Source organism: Gorilla gorilla, chromosome 11 (assembly GCF_029281585.2).
Source record: "Gorilla gorilla gorilla isolate KB3781 chromosome 11, NHGRI_mGorGor1-v2.1_pri, whole genome shotgun sequence".
Lineage (NCBI taxonomy): Eukaryota > Metazoa > Chordata > Mammalia > Primates > Hominidae > Gorilla > Gorilla gorilla.
In genome coordinates this window covers 133,148,357-133,167,594 of record NC_073235.2, presented here as the reverse complement: position 1 = coordinate 133,167,594, position 19,238 = coordinate 133,148,357, and the positions used below count along the sequence as shown (strand labels likewise).

General features: G+C 38.6%; 1 protein-coding gene across 9 annotated transcripts in view; it reads right to left on the bottom strand.

Moving 5' to 3' along the window:
* SP100 (SP100 nuclear antigen) overlaps window positions 1-19,238 on the bottom strand; it is a 127,620-nt gene that overhangs the window by 84,678 nt on the left and 23,704 nt on the right. For 8 of the 9 annotated variants that reach the window (XM_019022213.3, XM_019022215.3, XM_019022214.4 and 5 more), the window contains 6 exons: window positions 15,875-16,037; window positions 14,627-14,795; window positions 12,070-12,153; window positions 9,824-9,886; window positions 9,264-9,413; window positions 8,717-8,800 (listed from right to left, as the gene is read on the bottom strand). In XM_019022213.3, the coding sequence (XP_018877758.1) occupies window positions 8,717-8,800; window positions 9,264-9,413; window positions 9,824-9,886; window positions 12,070-12,153; window positions 14,627-14,795; window positions 15,875-16,037 (713 nt within the window). Of the gene's footprint in view, window positions 1-8,716; window positions 8,801-9,263; window positions 9,414-9,823; window positions 9,887-12,069; window positions 12,154-14,626; window positions 14,796-15,874; window positions 16,038-18,413; window positions 18,434-19,238 lie in introns of those variants that run through there. The other variant, XM_055379679.2, reaches the window with a different exon arrangement.

Here is a 19,238-nt window from a genome sequence, read left to right as displayed (position 1 = left end):
TGTGCCCTGGGGGCCTCCCTGCCTCACCTCATGCCAGGCCTGTTGTCCCATATGTAATGTTGCATCTCTGTTACATTTCCTACCTGCTTTGAGTCGGCCTTTATTTCTTAATTATTAACATTACCTCTGCAAGCTTCTTCTATGTCACTTTTTTTTCAAAAATACTTTTGCATCTGATGTGTGAGTGCTATATCACTTTTTGTCTTTCTATATCTTCCTCATCTCAAACATTCCTGTCATTACGAAAGGTCTCTTCCAGTGCCATTGTCTACCACACCAGAGGCCCTCCACTTGCCATTCCTTCCCGAAGGTCTTTCACCTGGGCTTCCTTCCTTTGCAAATCTGACAAGCAGCATCATGCATAATTTCTACGTTTTCATGATAACTTCTGAAAAGTAACTTGCAACATATTTCTATTCAACAACTCCACAACATGGCAATGTATGGATACCATGTCACTTTATCTAAAATCTGTCTCACTCATACACAGTTGACCCTTCAACAACAGGGGCTTGAACTACATGAGTCCACTTGTATGCAGATTTTCTTCCACCTCTGCCACCCCTCAGACAGCAAGACCAACCCCTCCTCTCCTTCCTCCTTCTCAAACTACTCAATGATGAGGATGAAGGTCTTTATGATTACCTATTGCCACTTAATGAATAGTAAATGTATTTTCTCTTCCTTATGATTGTCTTAATAACATTTTCCTTTGGAGATCTTACTTCATTATGAGAATACAGCACATAATATGTACGGAAAATATGTGTTATCATCTGTTTATGTTATCAGTAAGGCTTCTGGTCAACAGCAGTTGTTAAGTTTTGGGGAAGGTAAAAGTTATGTGCAAATGTTTGACTGCATGGGGCATTGGTACCCCTAACCTCCCACAGTGTCCAGGGGTCAACTGTGTTTTGTTATTTAATATTCCCTAGTTGACCTCTTTTGTATTCTTTCTTCTTGCATTCTCTAACCAGGGACAGTCCCTCTGTTAAAAAGACTCACTCTCTTTTTCCCTTCCATCTCATACCTGTTAACAGCAGCCAGAGGCTGTGAACAAAGTCTGTGTGTCTTGGATGAGTGTAGGCAGTTAGTATGAGAAAACAAAGGAAAGTTTTGCCCTTATAGAAAAATAAAGATATAATTAGAAAATTGGGGAGAAGTAGAGCAAGATGGGAGAATAGGACTCTCCAGCCCTCCTTCCCCTGCAGAAACACTGATGTGAACAACGACCTATGCATGAAAATACCTTTGCAAGAGCTGAGGAAACCAGATGAAAGATCACAGCACCTGAGTGTAACACAGAAATAAGAAAGAGCACATTGAAAAGGGCAGGAAGAAAAGTTTCACTGTGTCATCTTCCCCAACTCTAGGAAGCACAGCATTGAGAAAGATACAATATGCTTGGGGAAAGGAGAAGGAAGTGAGCACCAGACTTTGCCTTACACCCAAACCACAGAACCGACTTCAGTAAAACCCAGCTCCCAAAGCCCCAGACTCTAGCCAGTACCCATGGTCTGAACCTCCAAGCTCACTCTGACCCCAACCTAAATCCTGCAGCCCCAGGACTCAGGCCAGCCCTGCAAACTCAGTCTCCAGCCTCCTACAGCACTATTTCAGCCTCAGTGACCCCACGATCCAGACCAGACCGAGTGCCAAACTGGACCAAGTGGCACTGGGCTTGAGGCCCATCCCAGCAGCAAGCTGGCTTCAATAGCACTGGGCTTCATGCCTACTGAAGTGCCTGAAGAAGCCTGCATCAGTGGTGTAGAGCCCTGCAGATTCTGGCTCAAGGTTTCCCCCAGCACAGACCTGCCCACTGGTTGTCCTAGGCACCAGACTAGCCTGCTTGAGGACTCTAGCAGCAAGCCTGCCCTTGCACCATGCCAGATGGCCATCTTAGAATCTTTAAATAGGGTGAAAGGCTTTCCCAGACAAAGTCAGCCTGCAAAGACTAGAATAGTTTCTACTTTCTCAAATGCACAGACATAAATGTAAGGCAACAAGAAACATAAAAACCAAAGAGACACAACATGACCAAAAGAACACAATAATCTCCCCATAGCAGACCCCAAAGCAATGGAGATAACAAACTGCCTTATGCAGAATTCAAAATAATTGTTTTAAGGAATCTCAGCAAACCTTAAGAAAATATAGGAAACAATTCACTAAAAGTAGGGAGACAATAAATGACCAAAATGAGAAAGTTTAACAGAGATATTGAAATTATTTAAAAAATGAAACAAATTCTGGAGCTGAAAAATACAATGAATGAAATTTAAAAAGGCATCAGAGAGCATCAACAGCAGAATTGATCATGCAGAAGAAAGAATATGAACTCAAAGATGGGTTATTTGAAATACAGTCAGAGAAGAAAAAGAAAAGAGAATGAAAAGTCATGAAGAAAGCTTACAGGATTTATGAAACACACCAAAAGAGCAAATATTTGAATCACAGGAATTCATAAAAGGGAAGAGAAAGACAAAAGTAGAAAGTTAATTTAAAGAGATAATAGTATAAAACTTTGCCAATCTGGTGAAAGACATAAATTTCCAGGTACAAGAAGGTCAACGGTCTCCAATCAGATTCAGTGCAAACAGGACTACACCAAAACATACTATAATCAAGCTGTCAAGATTCAAGGACAAAGAGAGAATCCTGAAAGCAATAAAAGAAAAGAAGCAACTAACATATGAGGGAGTTTTAATAAGGATAGCAGTGGACTTTTTAGCAGAAACCTTACAGATCAGGAGAGAATGAGATGAAATATTCAAAGTGCCAAAGGAAGAAAAAGAAACCTGACAACCAAGAATATTTTTCTTGGCAAAGCTGTCTTTCAGAAATAAAGGAGAGATAAAGACTGTCCCGGGAAAACAAAAGATGAATACATTCATTACCACTAGACCTGTCTTACAAGAAATGCTCAAGCTGAAAGAAGCAAATGCTAACTAATAATATAAAAATATAAGAAAGTATAAAACTCACTGGTAAAGTAAATATATAGTCAAAAAAATAGTAGCTGCAATAATTTGTTAGAGTATACACTATATAAAACATGTAAACTCTGACATCAAACATTTTAAATGAGGGAGCAAAGTAAAAGTGCAGTTTTTGTAGGCAATCAAAATTAAGTTGTTATCAGCTTAAAATAGCCTGTTATAAGATGTTTTGTGTAAACTTCATGTTAACCACAAAGCAAAAACTTACAGTGATTACACAAAAGATAAAGAGGAATCAAAGTGTATCACTGGAGAAAATCACCTAATCACAAAGGAAGACAGTAAGAGAGAAAGAAAGGAATAAAGAATCTACAGACAACCAGAAAACAATAAACAAAATGGTTTTAGAAAGTACTTACCTATCGGTAATTATATTAAGTGTAAATAAATTAAATTCTCCAATCAAAAGACATAGAGTGGCTGAATGAATTTAAAAAACATGAACCAAGTATATGCGGCTTGCAAGACACTCACTTCACTTTTAAGGAAACACATAGACTGAAAGTGAAAAGATAGAAAAAGATATTTCATGCAAATGGAAATGAAAGAAAGAAAGCATAGGTGTACTTACGTCAGATGAGATACAGTTTGAATCAAATAATATAAAACAAGGCAAAAAAGGTCATGATAAAACCAGGCATGGTGGCTTACATCTGTAATCCCAACATTTTGGGAGGCTGAGGTGAAAGTATTGCTTGAGCCCAGAAGTTCGAGACCTGCCTGGGCAACATAGGGCAATCCTGTCTCTATAAATAACTAAAAAAAATTAGTCAGATGTGATGGTACATGCCTGTCATCTCAGCTACTTGGGGGGATTGCCTGAGCCCAGGAGGTTGAGGCTGCAGCGAGCCATGATTGCACTAGTGCACTCCAGCCTGGGTGACAGAGCAAGACCCTGTCTCCAAAACAAAAACTAGAACAAAAAACAAAAGAAACAAAAAGAAAGAAAGAAAATAAGAAGGTCATTATGTAATAATGAAGGAGTCAACTTATCAAGATGATATAACAATTGTAAACATATGCACCCAATATTTGAGCAACTAAATATATAAAACAAATATTAATAGATCTGAAGGAAAGAGAGACTAATACAATAATACTAGGGGACTTCAACACCCTGCCTTCAGCAGTGGACAGATTGTCCAGGGAGAAAATCAATAAGAACACATCAAACTTAAACTATACTTTAGACTAAGGGGACCTAACAGGCATATATAGAATATTTTATCTACAAGCAGAAAAGTACCATTCTTCTCAACTGTACATGAGACATTCTACAGGATACATCATATGTTAGGCTACAAAACAAGTTTTAACAAAGTAAAGAAGGCTGAAGTTATATCAGATATACTTTCTGACCACAATGATATGAAATTAGAAATCAATAACGAGGAATTTTGAAAAATTTGCAAATACATGGAAATTAAGTACACTCCCAAATAACAATGGGTCAATGAAGAAATTAAAGGGAAAAAATTTTTTAAATCTTGAGACAAATGAAGATAGAAATGTAACATATCAAAACTTATGGGATATAGCAAAAGCAGTTATAAGAGGGGAAGTTTATAGCAATAAACACAAGAATACATAAAGAAAGAAGATCTCAAACAACCTAATGTTACACCTCAAGAAACCAGACAAAGAAGAAAAACTAAGGCAAAAATTAGCAGAAAGAAGGAAACAATAAATATTAGATCAGAAATAAATGAGTTCAAAACTAGAAAAAAATAAGATCAACAAAACAAAGCACTGGCTTTTTGAAAAAATAAACAAAATTGAGAAAGCTTTAGCTAGACTAAGAAAAAAGAGAAAACACTCAAATGAATAAAATCAGAAATGAAAGAGGAGACACTACCTTTCTCATACCACATATATACAAAGAATCATAAGACACTGCTATAAACAATTTAATGCCAACAAATTGGATAACCTAGAAGAAACGGATAAATTCCTAAACACATACAGCCTACCAAGACTGAATAACAAAGAAACAGGAAAATCTGAACAGACCAATAATTAGTAAGATTAAATCCATAATAAAATACCACCCACCAAACAAAAGTTCAGGACCAGATGGTTTCACTGTTGAATTCTACCAAATATTTAAAGAACAAATAGCAATCTTTTTCAAACTCTTCTTAAAAATTGAATAAGAGGGACTACTTCCAAACTCATTTTAGGAAGCCAGCATTACCCTGATACCAAAGCTAGACATGAACACTACAAGAAAAGAAAATTATAGGCCACTATCCTTGATAAACGTATATGAAAAATCCTCAACAAAATACTATCAAATTCAGTAGCACATTAAACACCATGATCAAATAAGATTTATCACTGGTATGCAAGAATGGTTTAACATATACATATCTAAAAGGTCTTACACCACATTAATAGAATGAAGGACAAAAACCATATGATCATCTCAATAGATGTAGAAAAAGCATTTGACAAAATTCAACATTTTTTCATGATAAAAACTCTCAGCAAAATAGATATAGAAGAAATGTATCTCAGGACAATAGTGGCCATACATGACAAGCCCACAGCTAGTACCATACTTAATCACAAAAAACTGAAAGATTTCCCTCTAAGGTTAGAAACAAGAGTAGGATGCTGATATGGTCTTGATGTGTCCCCACCCAAACTCATCTTGAATTGTAGTTCCCATAACCCCCACATGTCATGGGAAGGACTTAGTGGGAGGTAACTAAGTCATGGGGGCAGTTACCTCAATGCTGTTCTCACAACAGTGAGTGAGTTCTCGCAAGATCTGATGGTTTTATAAGGAACTTGTCCCCCCTTTGCACTGTACTTCTCCTTGCTGCTGCCATGTAAAGAAGGACGTGTTTGCTTCCCCTTTCCTGCCATGACTGTAAGTTTCCTGAGGCCTCTCCAGCCATGCTGAACTCTGAGTCAATTAAACCCCTTTCCTTTATAAATTATCCAGTCTTTTATTAGCAGTGTGAGGATGGACCAATACAGATTGCCCATTCTCACTTCTATTCAACATGTTACTGCAAGTCCTAGCCAGAACAATTAGGCAGGCAAAAGAAATAAAAGGCATTCAAATTGGAAAGGAAGAAGTTTTAAATTGTCCTTATTTGCAGATGACCTGATCTTATATATACAAAATCCTGAAGACTCCACCAAAAAAAAAAAAAAACTGCTAGAACTAATAAACAAATTCAGTAAAGTGGCAGGATATAAACGCAACATACAAAAATCCGTTGCATTTCTATGCACTAACAATAAACTCTCTGAAAAACATATCAAGAAAACAATCCAATTTACAATAACTACAACAAAATACTTAAGAATAAATTTAACTAAGGAGGTGAAATATGCATGCACTGAAAATGCTAAGGCATTGATGAAAGAAACTGAAGAAGAAAGAAATGAAAAGATACCCCATGTTCATGGATTGGAGGAATTAATATTGTTAAAATGTCCAGACTACTCGAAGTCCTCTAAAGATTCAGTGCAATACCTATAAAAATTCCAATGGCGGCCAGGTGCCGTGGCTCACACCTGTAATCCCAGCATCTAGGAGTTTGAGGTGGGTGGATCGCCTGAGGTCAGGAGTTCAAGACCAGCCCGACCAACATGGTGAAAGCTTGTCTCTACTAAATACAAAAAATTAGCTGGGCGTGGTGGAGTATGCCTGTAATCCCAGCTACTCAGGAGGCTGAGGCAGGATAATTACTTGAATCTGTGAGGTAGAGGTTGCAGTGAGCTGAGATTACACCATTACACTCCAGCCTGGGCAACAAGAGCAAAACTCCATCTCAAAAAAAAAAAAAAAAATTCAAATGGCATTTTTGAGAAACAGAAAAACAATTTAAAAATTTGTGTGGAGGCACAAAAGACTCCAACTAGCCAAAGGAATTTTAAACAAAAAGAACAAAGCTGAAAGTATCACACTACCTGATTCAATACATACAGCAAAGCTATGTTAATCAAAAGAGCATGGTGCTTGCATAAAATAGACATGTAGAAAAATGGAACAACATAGAGAGCTTGGATCCATGCATTTATGGTCAATTGATTTTCAACAAAGGTGCCAAGAATATGCAATGGGTAAAGGATATCTATCTCTTTAATAAATGGTGTTGGGACAACTGGATATCCACATGCAGAAGAATGAAATTTGACCCCATCTCATGCCATATTAAAAAATTAACTCAAAATGGACTAAATACTGAAATTTAATACCCAAGGTTGTAAAACTACTAGAAGAAAATATAGAGGAAAATCTTCACGACATTGGTCTGAGCAAATATTTTTTGGGTGTAACACCAGAAGCACAATCACAAAAGCAAAAAGAACTGGGATTACATCAAACTAAAAAGCTTCTGCATAGGCAAGGAAACAATCAACAGAGTGAAGAGACAACCTACAGAATGGGAAAAAATATTTGCAAACCATGTGTCTGATAAGGGTTATTATCCAAAATACATAAGGAGCTCAAACAACTCAACATTAAATACAAACAAACAAACAAACAGATTTTTAAATGGGCAAAGGACCTGAATAAACATTTCTTAAGGGAACACATGCAAAAAATGCCCTGCCTCAGATATCATCAAGAAAATGCAAACTAAAACCACAATGAACATCACCACATACTGGTTAGAATGGCTATTATCAAAAAGACTAAAGATAACAAATGTTGGTGAGGATGTGCAGAAAAGGGAACCTTTGTACACTGTTGGTGGGAATGTAAATTGCTACAATCACTAAGAAAAACGGTATGGAGTGTCCTCAAATAAATAAAAAGTAGAACTACCCATACAATCCATGAATTTCGCTACTGAATATATATTCGAAGGATATGAAATCAGTACAGATGCTCCTAGAGTTACGATGGGACTACCTTTCCATAAACCTACCATAAATAGAACACATCATAAGTCAAAAATGCATTTAATACTTCAATAAACCCATTGTAAAGTTGAAAATCATACGTCTAACCATCATAAATCAGGGACCATCTGTATATGGAAGAGATATCTGCTCTCCCATGTTCATTGCAGCAGTATTCACAATAGCCAAGATACAGAAACAACCTAAGTACCCATCAGTGGGTGAATGGATAAAGAAAATATATACACGATGAAATACATCTACACACTGAAATACTATCTAGCCTTTGAAAAGGAAGAAATCCTGTTATTTGCAGCAACAACCATGAACCTGGAGGATATTATGTTATGTAAAATAAGACAGGCGTGGAAAGACATATATGACATCTCACTTATATGTAGAGTGTAAAAAAGATGAATTTATAGAAGTTGAGAGTATATGGTGGTAACAGAGGCTGGGGATATGAGGAAGAGGACTGGGGGGATGTTGGTCAAAGGATACAAAATTTTAGTTAAATAAGAGAAATACATTAAGAGATCTTTTATACAACACGATTAATATAGGTAATAATGTATTGTATTCTTAAAAATTACTGAGAGAATAGGTTTTGTGTTATCACCACAAAAATGATAAGCACGTGAGGTAATATTTATGCTAATTAGCTCTAATTAGCCTTTTCACAATGTGTACATATTTCAAAACAACATGTAATGATAAATACATCCAGCTCTTAATCTGGTAATTTTAAAAAGTGGTTACGATGGTAAAACAACAACCAACCAACCAACCAACCAAATGTATAGCATCTGAATAAGAAAGGAAAGAAAATAGGCAAGGTAAGCAATAATTACTTTCTTCATCACAGGGCAACGGGCAGGGCATCTCCCTTCCAGCATCCCCATTATTCACTTGGACAGCGACTTGTTCGCAGGACTCTGGAGATAAACGAGATCACAGCTGAGATCCAGTGGAGCCTTGCTCTGTCCTGTTTCCATTTGGTTAGACCTCACCCTGCTCCTCCTTTCTTCTCCTGTTTCTACTTATACCCCTGTCTGCATATATTGCTGCGTGAAGGTGTTCGTGCTTCATTGATTCCTGTCCAATCTCTCTCTTACTTTCTCCTTTTGCCTTTTGTTTCTGTCTCTCTTCTTTGGTGAGACTCTGCAACTCTTCCCCTTTCTCTCTCAGTTTTTTGCTTCTAGCTTTCTTCCTCCAGGTCTTTGTCATCAGTATGTCAGTGTATCAGGCTCATCTGTATATCAGGCCCCCTCTGTGTCTATGTGATTTTCCCCTGCTTGTTAAACAGGTGTCTCCTTGCATTGTGCATTAGACTCTTCCTCCGCCACCAGCCAGGGCCCCTTGGCTCCTCCCCATTCATGCGAACCCAGTCAGTCTTACCTGCTGGCTCAGCCTTTTGAGCACATTGTTCATTTGTTTGTTGGCTTCCTAGTGAATCATCTTTGTCACTGGTTGTATCTTTTCTCTTTGCATTTATCTGTTCTGTTTCACAGGGGTGCTCTGAGAGTCCATTTTCAGGTGGGGTTGTACCTAAACCATGGTTTGATTCACAGGTATTTTATTTGCCCTCTGCTGCCTGTCACTCCCCTCCAACCACTACAGCACGGGCCACTGATGGGCATAAGGTCAAGGCACCAAGGCAACAGCCAGATTCAAGCAGATGCAGGCAGAAAATGGTGAAGCAGGCACATGGGTAAAACGACCAGGCTCAGCGGCAGCAGGAACCAGCAGCAAGTGTGATTAAGGGGTGTGGGAGGAAGAAACCCTCCTAGGCAACCTAGAGGATAAGGACTTGTTATTTAAATCCCAGAAATGGAAAAACTGTAGATGCAAAAACTGAAAATTCTGGACAATCATTAACACAAAGAGGCAACCCCACAACACATTCCAGAATGGGGCAAGAATAGCAGAGGCTCAAAGAGTAGTAAACAGGAACAAACCAGCATGAGATGGGGAACCCGAAGGTGGCCAAGTCAGGCTTCGAAAAGAGTTTTCACCAGTTCCTGGCAGGAAGAAATTAGAAGTTTATTTCAGAAATCGAGGTATGGATTTTGCCATTCTCCCCTAATCCCTTTTTGGTCTCTGTAACGTAGGAGTTAAAGACCCCTTCTAGGTCTCAATGCAAAGGCCACCTGGAGCTGGCAGATGCTACCTAATTACTGAAGTCAGACTCCAGCCTTGAGAGTAGGGGACTGGGTCAGCTGCACCCCTGGATGACAGGGGCCTTGGCCAGACAACTCTGCTGCGTGTCCTCTGTGAGACACTCTGGTAACTGATGATGGCAGAGTGATCCTGCCTTTGTCCCCAGAGCTACCCTACCCAGGGCCCTTAGCTCAGTTTCTTTGAAGTCCTGGTTGCCTCATGCCCACCCCTTTTCACACAACACCCTCCCTCTCCACATCTGTTCATGCTTTCTCATTGGCTTTTCCATGAGGACTCAGTGTCTGAGTAGCCTCTACTTCCTCCAGCTCTTGGTATTCTTTTTTCTGGATCTTTTTGTCTGCAAATATTTCCTCATTTTTGTTTCATTTTTCTGTTTTTATTTTTTTAGATTGCCTGGATAGCACAGGGTTAGGAATGCAGGCTCTGGGGTAGAACATCTGGGTTTTTCCTTATTCATCTGACCCTATGTAAACTCCATTTGTGGTATCTCTGGATTTCAGTTACCTTATCTGCAAAATAGGCATATAAGTAATATTAATCTCCAATGGCTGTCATGAGCATTAAACCAACCGCCACAGAGTAGATGTTCAATCAAAGGGAGCTGTTAATGACAAGGTTATTTTTGTTGTCTTTTACCCCTTTTCACGGTTTCATTTCCCTTCCTTTGGCCTCTAGGTACTTACATCTTCTTCCCATGTGCATCACTTCCTTTCTGAGTCTCTCTACATGACCGCCTTTCTCTTTGAATATTCCTGCTCTTGAACAACATCCTCACGTTTAAATTTGTCCCCTCTTCTGCCATCACCAAGTTTCTCCCGTGATATAAGAAATATACATTTCAGTCTTAATTCCCTGCTCCTGGCCAGAGCTCCTAAAACCCTAAAACATCCTAAGTCATAGCAAGTGAAAAGAGCACTTTCTGTTATTCATAACAACCCCTTTTCGACCACACCTGGGTTTATGTTAATGAGGTAACTTTTGGAAAGCCCCTAAGGACTGTGGGGTGGTTGCCAGGGGAGCTGAACCTGAGATTAGAGGGGTGGAACTTTCAGCTCCACCTCTTGATCTCCAGCGAGGGGAGAGGAGGGATGGAGGTTAACTTAATAATCAGGTGCCAATGATTTAATCAATCCAGGCTGTATAATGGAATGTCCATAAAGAACCCTAAGTGACTGGGTTCAGAAATCTTCTGGGTTGGCAAACACATGGAAGTGCCAGGAGAGTCATGTCCCAGAGAGGGCAGAAGCTCTGTGCCCTTCCCCACGCTTTGCCCTATGCATTTCTTCCACTTGGCTCTTCTTGAGTCGTATCCTTTATAATAAATGTCAAATATAAGTCAACATTTCCATGAGCTCTGTGTGATCTACTAGGAAAGTATGAAAGCCAATGAAGGGCTTGCGGGAACCTCCAGTTTACAGGCACAGGCCACAACCTGAGACTTGCAACTGGCATCTGAAGTGGGGGGCATTCTTATGGGAATGAGCCCTTAACCTGCGGAGTCTGTGCCAAGTCTGGGCAATTAGTGCCAGAATTCAATTAAATTATAAGGTATCAGATGGTATCTACAGAGAATTGGAGAACTGACTGATGTGGGGAGACAACCGACATGTTTGGTGTCAGAAGTGTTGTAAATATGACAGTACAGGTAAAACAGGAGCCTTTCTTTCCCCAGGGGTCTCCTCTTTGATGTTGACCACCGGCCACGGGCTGTGGTTCTTAACCCTTCGCAACTTCACACTGATCCCCTACAGGGACCTTTCTAAATCACAATTACTTCTAGGTAGTCGGCATCTGTAAATCTGGCCTACTGACACGCTTGGTTCTGATTCCCTCATGGTTATTGAGCCAACTACGCCTTGTCATGGCCACTTCTCCAGGACCCTGCACCTGGTTAGGAGCTCATATAACCCCCTCCTTGACTTCTCCATAGTCCTTCCATATGTCTTCCCTGATTCACAGTCTCCACTCAGAACCTTGGATCCCTAACCTCTCTTAGAAACAGCTTTTATTCTGTCACTTTTACCTTGTTCAAGACTTAGTTGGAGGCCAGACCTCTCCTCCCTCTCTTCTTCTTCACTTTCTTGGAGAGGCAATTTGTCATGGATTACTGAAGAGTGGGAGAGAGAAGAAGCAATTAGAGATCTACAGGGACCAGGGACAATGTCTGGAAATCATGCTTTTAGGAATTTCCAGCCCTTGGGTGACTCAGAGCTCAGAGGGTTCCACATGACCTAAAGTTCTCCCATCATCCCCTGGGACAGAGAAGAGAAGACCCCAACAATGAAGGCTTTATTGTCCTACACAAAAAGGAGACATTCAAGATTTAAGGATAAAGGAGTAATGGAAACATTGTGAGCTGTGTTACCCTCAAAATTGTCAGATGGCAGGGTAGGCATATATCAAGTGTAAGGAAGAAACTGGGGAATTCCCTGGGGAGAAGGTCTCAAGTCCTAGAGAGATTCCACTTTTTTATAATCAGCCAGGTGCGGTGGCTCACACCTGTAATCACAGAAAATCAGCCACGTGCAGTGGCTCACACCTGTAATCACAGCACTTTGGGAGGCTGATGCAGGAGGATTGGTTGAGCCCAGGATTTTGAGACCAGCCTGGGCCACATAGCTGGACCTCATCTTTGAAAAGAAAAATAAAATTAGCTGGATGTGGTGTTGCACACCTATGGTCCCAGCTACTCAAGAGGCTGAGGTGGGAGGATCACTAGAGCCCAGGAGGTTGGGGCTGCAGTGAGCTGAGATTATGCCACTGCACTCCAGCCTGGGCAGCAGATTGGAACTGTCTCAAAAAACATAAATAAATAAAAAATAAATGAGAAAAACCTCAACATCTTTAAAGATGAGGCTAGAAACAGGAGAATGTTGTCTTAATTGGGTCAGGGAGGATGAACAGTTCTCAAATAAACATAACAGAGGACACAGGGGCAGCTTGTGTGGACTTCAGGGTCCGAGAGTCAGCAGCATCTCCCTGATGGTGGGTGGGCTTGCTGCGCTGGGTGGGGCGGTGGGCGGTGCTGTCCCAGGTCAGTGACAGTGAGCCTCAGGGCAGGTCACCCAAGCACAAGGAGCGCCAGAAACTAAGACGTGAGTTGTGGGCACTGGAGCTAGGAAGGGGGATCCCTGCAGTCCATGGAGAGGAACAGAGCCCCTGACAATGTGGGCAGTAAAGGTAGCACCATTCCCTTCATCCCCGCAGCCTGGACCATCCTGCTTACAAACATAACATTGACTCAAAATTTGTGCCCAGGTATTTGATTTCCTTTTATTCCTTTTCTGACTTGAATTTTTGCTATAGAAATTATTTTATTATTAATTTAGATAAGGTTAGTATTGACACAAATCAATAAACCATATGCAACTACTGCTTACACTTCTTTCCTTGTTTATAAACCTGCAGTATTTCTTGATTGCCTAGTGAGTAAACTTCAAATTCCTTAGCTTTAAATTCCAGACCTTTCAATATCTTCCTCCGATTGATCTAAGTCAACTTCTATACTGCTTCTCACTCTCAGATTTAGCCAAATCTAATTCGCCCTGTTTTGTAGACATGTTTTCACACTTCTATTCCAGTTCCCATACCATCCACCATCTTCAGGGCATGTGCCCATTTTTCTTGTGATGTCTGTATCTCTTATTTGGAGAACTGGGTTGAGATTAAACTGTGTGGGAATAAAAAGTTTTCCAGGCAAGTAAAAAAAATTGGAGGACGTCTTTAACGTGTACCATTTTAATAGTATAAATTAGGCATTCTCAGGAAAAAGGTCAAGAATGAAATCTTTAGTTTGGTATAGCACCAAAAATAGTCCCTGGCAGAGTAATCAGTTTTGTCAATCTTTGTTTCACCCCTTGTGGATAAAGGGTTAGCAAAACCACTTCTGCTTCATTGAAGGCAAACTTGACCCAGGGTTAACTTTCTTGTTCATATTCTGGACACCTAATAAAGGTAGCCTTTTTTGCAGTGTTACTAGGCAAATACTGAGGTTAGAAATGACCCATGACAGGTTGACTGGGACTATATATGGACAACAAATACCTGTGGGGAAGCCATAGTTGTGGTCTTCCTTCAATTGATAACTCTTGTAACTCAGCTTGCCCCTTAGGGAGTCCTGAAAGCTGTGACTGTGGAGTTGTTACAAGAGACATACACTCCCACAGGCATGTGGTACTGAGCCAAGGTGGATCCTGCACCCACAGCTAAGCTGTCACTCAGGGCAGGTAGTAGTCAATTTGGTGGACTCCTATGTAGACCACTGCAAGGGCTCCCACTGAAGATAAGAAGCTGCCCTGTTGGGATTCTGTTTCTTATCCTATGCTCTTCTAAGTAAATCTGATGCCAGTGTGGCTCTGGTTGTCCTGTGAGTCTAAGTGGCCAGTGAAGCAGACCTCCGGGTACTTGTTTTACCATAGCCATACGCCATGAGCTAAGAGAAGACTCATGACACGTCTATTTTGTTAACTGCTCTATGCCCACTGCCCAACACAATGTATCACACATGGTAGGAGATCAGTATATACTTATTGAAAAAAATTGGCCCTGGAAATAAAAAGGTAGATAATAAATCTAATTACCATTTTCGAAGCTTTTATAAATGTGAATTAAATCGGGGTATTCCTGCATGTTGACATCGCTGAACAGTGCTTCCAGAACTGGCAGGTTAAATATCTTCTCCAGTTCACTGAGAACATTGTACACCACTCTCTGTACAGGGACCAGGTTTCTACAAGAATCTTGAGAATCCTTAAAAAATATTGAATGGAGAAAATATAAATAAAGACTTCCAAGTCACAGAAGAGCTCTAGAAAGGAATTCTATGGTTACTGTATTCTAATTTCTCTACATAGGTATTTTCAAGTGAAGTTCTATAATTTTTACTTATTTGTATAGCCAGTAATGAAAGAAGTAAGTCCCTTGTCCTTAAAAATGCCCACTGATGAGCCTGATTGTTCACCCTCATTTACATTAGATGCAAAAAGGGGAAACTTGGAAGGATAAAAGTGGGCTCAAAGTCCTTTAAGAGCCTGATCCATATGTTTTTAGGATAGGCGTAGCAGGCAATTGATGAGTGGCTGTTTTGTTGGCTGGACAACCCCTGCTCCTCCCCCAAGACTGATTTGGCCTGAAGGGCCCAAGGAAACCAGGCAACCAGTCTCCCCTTGCTGTGAACTTGGCCACAGAGGAAGCATATTCATAGCCAGAGATGACTCGCTGCTCTGTATCTCCAACAGGGCCTATGGGTGGAATTTACCCATATTCCAAGACTCCAGAAATGCACAAAAAAAAAAGGAAACAAAAAGAAAACAAATGTGTTGGAGAAAGAATAACAAGCATCTACCTCCAAATTTGTCCTCTCTAGACATCAATTCCCTGTGGGTTTTAATGTTCCCAGATCTAGGCATTTTAAATTGATGTTAACTGGAAGAAAATGCTGTGTCAATTGCTATTTCAAGTAAATCACTTCATTAAAATTATTTTTAAGTTTTAGTTTATGTTATAGCGTACGAATTCTACAAAACATTGTACATTTATGGAGAACACCTGTTTCCATTCCAGTTTCTCTAGTACCGTTCACTCCAACTCCAGAGGGCACCATGGAACACCATTTCCTCAGCTGGAAGTGGGACCATCTCCGGCGACCTCTGCTTCTCCTCTCCTTTTCTACTTTACAGGAGCACTTACAGAAACACTTGAAAAAGTTCCCCACTCATAGGAGACCTGTCAGTTAGCAAATTGTACCCTGAAGTTTTGGTCTAGGATATCAAAGCATAACTTACTTTGGGGCTGCTTTACCAGATTGTGACATAATAAACTTTACTTACTTCAAACATTTTATTTGTGATGAGATCACGATCACGGAGGCCCTCGAGGAATGGAAATGTCTTTTTTATTGCATTTGAAATCTCCACCTTATGTCTTTTGAAGTGCTTGAATACAATGTCATAGAGCAGCCTGTCATCTACACCCTGGTCTTCCGTGAACATCCTAGGGAAAAAGGACACCATGTGAAAATGGTCATCAAGATTCTGAGATGTTTGTGGAGGCTGTAAGAGTTTACATATAAAGGACAAGCTACAAAGAACGAACATATACAAATTAGGTGGTCCTCAGTAGAGGCCAGAATAAATGCAACTGAAGCAACAAAAAAGATGTAATAGAAGAAATGGAGGCTGTGAAAAACTAATATAGAGGACTGAAAAAGTTCTGTCTAAACTGAACAAAGCCATTGTAAAGATACCTTCACCTAACCATATATGGAATATTTTTGAAATAAAAATTAAATTCCTACAGAATCTAGGTGGAATAAGCAGGTCATCCACAGAGAAATGAAAAACAGTGGAATAAAAATAAAATCTAACCTTGAATATGCATCTTAATCAACTGAGAGAAAACAAATCTGAGAAAGATGAAAATAACATGTCCTTCTCTAATCTGTAGCTGTTAGGAAAGAAATATCATCCTACATCATTAATTCATAAATAATACAATGCAGTTTAATAATAATAATGATACCACATTATTGAGAATTTCATGAGAATATCAATGATATCTCCTAGAATGCCTGATTCTACTTTGTATTAATATCAATCTCTCTGTATTATTGTTATATATGGTGAATCATTTTAGGCATCTGAATTTCAGAAATTGTTGCCGTTTCCTATGAAAGTAATTTTAAAGTTGAATCTCTAATTCTGGTTCTTAGTTGATTACTTTATTGCTCTGATAATGTTTTAGCCAACATCTCAGTATTTCTTAATATTATGAAAACTTATGAGCCCTTCCTTCCCAACCAGAAGAGAATTATTGGCACTTTCCAGTATCTAACATGAGGCAGGAAACAATAATGTTACATTATTGTTTTGAATTTCTGTAAAAAAAGTTTCTGGTTAAAGATCACTAAAATGATAACAAAGGAATTAGATTCACAATGACAAAGAGAATGGCAGAGGACAATGAGCAGATAAGAGATTTCAAGTAAAATCTTGAAGGTGAAAAGTGGTCAGAAAAGTGCTAGCTGCAATAGCAGGTAGGGGATGGATGCTTTCAGAGGTTAGGAATCAAGGTGCCCTACAGAATTTGTAAGAAACAATGGAGATTTGAAGGGAGACACAGAGCCAAAAACTGATGTGTTATTTGAGAAATGAACAGAACAGTGTGTGCCCTGCCCGTCAACCCACATCCTGACCATATGCAACCAGGCAGTCTCTCAGGGCAACCACTGCTGTCATTTTTTCCATCATATCTTAATACTGCCCGCTACTGGATTTTGTATAAATGGGATAAAAGGTATATATGCTTTTGTGTCTGCCTTCTTTTGCTTATCATTCATGTTGATGTGTTGAACAGTAGTTTGTTCATTTTTGTTGTTGAGTGGCATTCCATTGTGTGAATATACCACAATCTGCTTATTCAATTTTCTGTTCATGGTCATTGGAGTTGATTCCACTTTGAGACTAGTATAAATAAAATTGCTGCTCTTGTACAAGTCTTTTTGTGGCAAGATGTTTTCACTTATCTTGCGTAAATATGTAGCAGTGGAATTGCTGGGTCATTGTGTAAGAGTACATTTAACCATTTAAGAACCTGCCAAACTGTTTTTCAAAGACTATCAGAGATAGCCTTTCTAGTTTTAGCCATTCCAGTGTGTGTGATGTGATATATCATTTTCATTTTAATTTGTATTTCTTTAATGATAAAATGATGTCAAGCACATTTTCATGTGTTAATTGGCAATTTATTTTTTGTAAAGTGTCTGTTCAAGTCTTTGGCCCATTTATATTATTCAATTTTACTTATTGATGGGTAGGCATTTTTAAAATATATTATGAATAGAAGTGTTTTGTCTGATTTATGTATTGTGAATATTTTCACCCAGTCTGTAGCTTCTCTTTCATTTTCTTAATCATGTCTTTTGATGGGAAGAAATCTGTAATTTTGATGAAATCCAATTTATTTTTTTCTTTTATAATTAATGACTTTAGTGTACTATCTAAGAAATATTTGCCTACTCCAAGGTCATGAAAATTTTCAAAAAACAATTTACAATATTAGCATGGGTTTATATATGTACTTTCTATGCTATACCATTGATCTATTTGTCTACCCTTATGCTGATAAGATTTTGCCTTAAATATCATGGCTTAACAAAAGTCTTGAAGTCAATTAGAAAAGATCATCTTGGATTTTCTAGATTCTTTGCTTTTATACATTATCTTTTCAAATCAATTTGTCAATTTCTTCAAGAAAAAACTTCAGGACTTTTTTTTGGATTTGAATTGAAGCTACAGATAAATTTGGGGGAGATGACAACAACATTGAGCTTCCAATCTGTTAACATTGTATATCTCTCCATTTACTTACATGTGTTTAATTTTACCCAGCACTGCTTACAGTTTTTAGAAGTCATGTACATCTTTCATTAAATTTATTCCTCTCCAAAAACCTATTGAAATAAAAAATTTAATTAAATTTAAAAAATAATAAATTTATTCCTAGTTATTTTATTGTTTTGGTGTTACTTTAAATGATAATGCTTTTCAAATTCCTTATTACTATTATATGAAAATATAATTGGTTTGAAATGTATTAACCATGAATTTATGGCATTGCTAAATTCATGTAGTATTTCTAGTAAATTATTTATAGATTTCCTTTGTATTTTAAAGAAAATAATTATATCATGAACAAATAGACTGATTTACTGTTTCTTTCCAAACAATTATTTCCGTTTTTTGGTCTTATTTCACTGGTTAGGAGTTTGAATACAATGTTGAAGAGAAGTGATGAGAGTGGACTTCCTTGCCTTATTTCCAATTTCAAGGAAGAAGCACTTAGCAGCACCATTAAGTGTGATGTTTGCTATACCTTTATACATATTCCTGCTTCTTTCTTTCCTTCCTTCCTTCTTTCCTTTCTAAAAGATTTGAAAATAACTACTGATTGAGTGAAATCAGACCTTATAAAACCTTATGTAACACTGAAAATAAAAATAAAAAGCAGACATAGTTTGCATTTTTAGAGAGATAAAACAAGGAAAACAATGAGTTGTAAAAGATAAAACAGGAAGTCCTAGCCCGAGCAGTCAGACAAAAGAAAGAAATAAAGGGCATCCTAATCGGTAAAGAGGAAGTCAAACTTGAGTCACTGTTCACCAATGATGATATGATTAGTATCCTAAGATATAGA